This window comes from Passer montanus, unplaced genomic scaffold, assembly GCF_014805655.1.
Source record: "Passer montanus isolate IOZ18808 unplaced genomic scaffold, ASM1480565v1 scaffold729, whole genome shotgun sequence".
NCBI classification, from domain to species: domain Eukaryota; kingdom Metazoa; phylum Chordata; class Aves; order Passeriformes; family Passeridae; genus Passer; species Passer montanus.
The window spans coordinates 1-3,263 of record NW_024372470.1 but is presented as its reverse complement, the minus strand read 5'-3'; the positions used below and the strand labels follow the sequence as shown (position 1 = coordinate 3,263).

At 55.6% G+C, this 3,263-nt stretch overlaps 1 protein-coding gene across 1 annotated transcript in view; it reads right to left on the bottom strand.

Annotated features, from left to right (window-relative positions):
- The window catches only part of LOC120512340 (2-hydroxyacyl-CoA lyase 2-like), a gene marked incomplete at its 3' end in the record, with an annotated part of 9,062 nt that extends 6,967 nt beyond the window's left edge, over positions 1-2,095 (bottom strand). Inside the window, exons 1-2 of the mRNA XM_039730506.1 lie at positions 2,083-2,095; positions 277-386 (exon numbers count right to left, since the gene is read on the bottom strand). Of these exons, the coding sequence (XP_039586440.1) occupies positions 277-378 (102 nt within the window). The remainder of the gene's footprint in view (positions 1-276; positions 387-2,082) is intronic.
- Positions 2,096-3,263: the final 1,168 nt, after the last annotated feature.

Genomic DNA, 3,263 nt, shown 5'->3' with positions numbered 1-3,263 from the left:
CCCCAGTGTCCCCAATGTCCCCAATGTCCCCCTGCCCTCAATGTCCCCAATATCCCCAAGGTGTCCCCAATGTCCCCCCAGTGTCCCCAGTGTCCCCAATGTCCCCCCAATGTCCCCCTGCCCTCAATGTCCCCAATGTCCCCAGTGTCCCCAACATCCCCAATGTCCCCCCAGTTTCCCCAATGTCCCCAATGTCCCCCCGCCCCCAATGTCCCCAGTGTCCCCAATGTCCCCAGTGTCCCCAGTGTCCCCAATGTCCCCGCCGTGTCCCCAGACCTTGTGGCGCAGGCGGTAGAGGAGCCCGAGGCGCTGGGCCACCACCAGCAGGACCAGGGCCACCAGGGCCACCAGGGCCACCAGGATGGTCACCAAATCCATGGCAGAGGCTGCAAAACAACGGGGCCACCCGTGTCACCATGGGGCCACCGGTGTCACCACAGGGTCACCACGGGGCCACCGGTGTCACCACGGGGCCACCGGTGACACCAGTGACACCTGTGCCCGTGTCCCCTGTCCCACCTGTGACACCATGAGGTCACCACGGGGCCACCACGAGGTCAGTGGTGACATGGGTGACACCTGTCCCCGGTGTCCTCCATGTCCCCTGTCCCACCCGTCCCACCCGTCCCCAGTGTCCCCCTTGTTCCACCTGTGGGACACCGGGAACCCCTGGGGACACCGAGAACCACCCGAGGCCACCGTGGGAACCCCTGGGGACACCGGGAACTGCTTGGGGACATCAGGAGCTGCTTGGGGACACCAAGAACCCACTGGGGCCACCAGGAACCACCCAGGGCCACCGTGGGAACCCCTGGGGACACCAGGAACTGCTTGGGGACACCAAGAACCCCTGGGGACACCGGGAATGGCCTGGGGACCTCAGGAGTCCCTGGGGACACCAGGAACCGCTTGGGGACACTGTGGGACCCCCTGGGGACACCAAGAACCACCCGAAGCCACCGTGGGAACCCTGGGGACACCAGGGACTGCTCAGGGCCACCGTGGGAACCCCTGGGGACACCGGGAACCCAATGGGGACACCATGGGAACCCAACGGGGCCACCAAAAACCACCTGGGGCCACCAGGGACGGACCAGGGCCACCGTGGGAACCCCTGGGTACACCAAGAACCCACTGGGGACACCGAGAAGCACCTAAAGCCACCGTGGGAACCACTGGGGACACTGGGAATGGCCTGGGGACACCAGGAACCAAACAGGGCCACCAAGAACCACCTGGGAACACCAGGAACTGCTTGGGGAACCCCTGGGGACACCAAGAACCCAACGGGGCCACCACGGGACCCCATGGGAACCCCTGGGGACAGCAGGAACCACCCGAGGCCACCAGGGATTGACCAGGGCCACCGTGGGAACCTCTGGGACAACAGGAACCACTGGGGACACCAGGAACTGCTCAGGGCCACCAGGAATGCAACGGGGCCACCAGGAACCACCTGGGGACACCGGGAACCCAATGGGGCCACCAAGAACCACCCAGGGCCACCGTGGGAACCCCTGGGGACACCGGGAACTGCTCAGGGCCACCGTGGGAACCCCTGGGGACACCGGGAACCCAAGGGGGACACCAGGAACCACCCGAGGCCACCGTGGGAACCTCTGGGGACATCAGAAATGGCCTGGGGACCTCAGGAACCACCTGGGGACACCATGGGAACCCCTGGGGACAGCAGGAACCCAACAGGGCCACCAGGGATTGACCAGGGCCACCGTGGGAACCCCTGGGGACACTGGGAACCACCTGAGGCCACCGTGGGAACCTCTGGGACAACAGGAACCACTGGGGACACCAGGAACTGCTCAGGGCCACCAGGAACCCAATGGGGCCACCAGGAACCACCTGGGGACACCAGGAACCCAATGGGGCCACCAGGAACCACCTGGGCACACCAGGAACCCCACGGGGACACCAGGAACCACCCGGGGCCACCGTGGGAACCCCTGGGGACATCAGGAATGGCCTGGGGACATCAGGAATGGCCTGGGGACATCAGGAACCACCCAAGGCCACCAGGGATTGACCAGGGCCACCGTGGGAACCTCTGGGGCCACCAGGAACCACCTGAGGCCACCGTGGGAACCTCTGGGACAACAGGAACCACTGGGGACACCAGGAACTGCTCAGGGCCACCAGGAACCCAATGGGGCCACCAGGAACCACCTGGGGACACCGTGGGAACCCCTGGGGACACCGGGAACCACCTGGGGACACCAAGAACCCACTGGGGCCACCAAGAACCACCCCGGGCCACCGTGGGAACCCTGGGGACACCAGGAATGGCCTGGAATTAATGGAACCCCGTTTAATTAATTAGACCAGATTAAAGAAGCTCTGGATTAGTTCAACTCAGTTTAATTAGTTAGAGGGGATTAATTGAACTGTGGATTAATTGAACTCCGTTTAATTAATTAGATTGGATTAATTAAACTTTCAATGAATTCAATTCAGTTTAATTAGTTAGACTGGATTTATTAAACTCTGGATTAATTGAACTCAGTTTAATTAGTTAGACCGGATTAATTAAACTCTGGATTAATTGAACTCAGTTTAATTAATTAGATTGGATTAATTAAACTCTGGATTAACTGAAGGCAGTTTAATTAGTTAGAATGGATTAACTAAACTCTGGATTAATTGAACTCTAATTAGATTGGATTAATTAAGCTCTCAATTAACTGAAGGCAGTTTAATTAGTTAGAGTGGATTAATTGAACTCTGGATTAATTGAACTCCGTTTAACTAATGAGATTGGATTAATTAAACTCTCAATTAATTCCACTCAGTTTAATTAGTTGGACCAGATTAACTAAACTCTGGATTAATTGAAGGCAGTTTAACTAATTAGAGTGGATTAATTAGATTTTGGATTAATTGAGCCCAGTTGAATTAATTAGACTGGATTAATTAAACTCTAGATTAACTGAACTCAGCTTAATTAGTTAGACCAGATTAATTGAACTCTGAATTAATTGAAGCCCATTTAATTAATTAGACCAGATTAATTGAAGCCAGTTTAATTAATTACACCAGATTAATTAAACTCTAGATTAATTAAACTCTGTTCAATTAATTAGACCAGATTAATTAAGCTCAGGATTAATTGAAGCCAGTTTAACGAGTCCCAGTTTAACCAGTCCCAGTTTTTCCACATTCCCACGCCCCGCCCACATCATTTGCATAATCAGAGGCTCATTTGCATACACACACATAATGACACGGCTCATTTGCATAATCACAGAGAG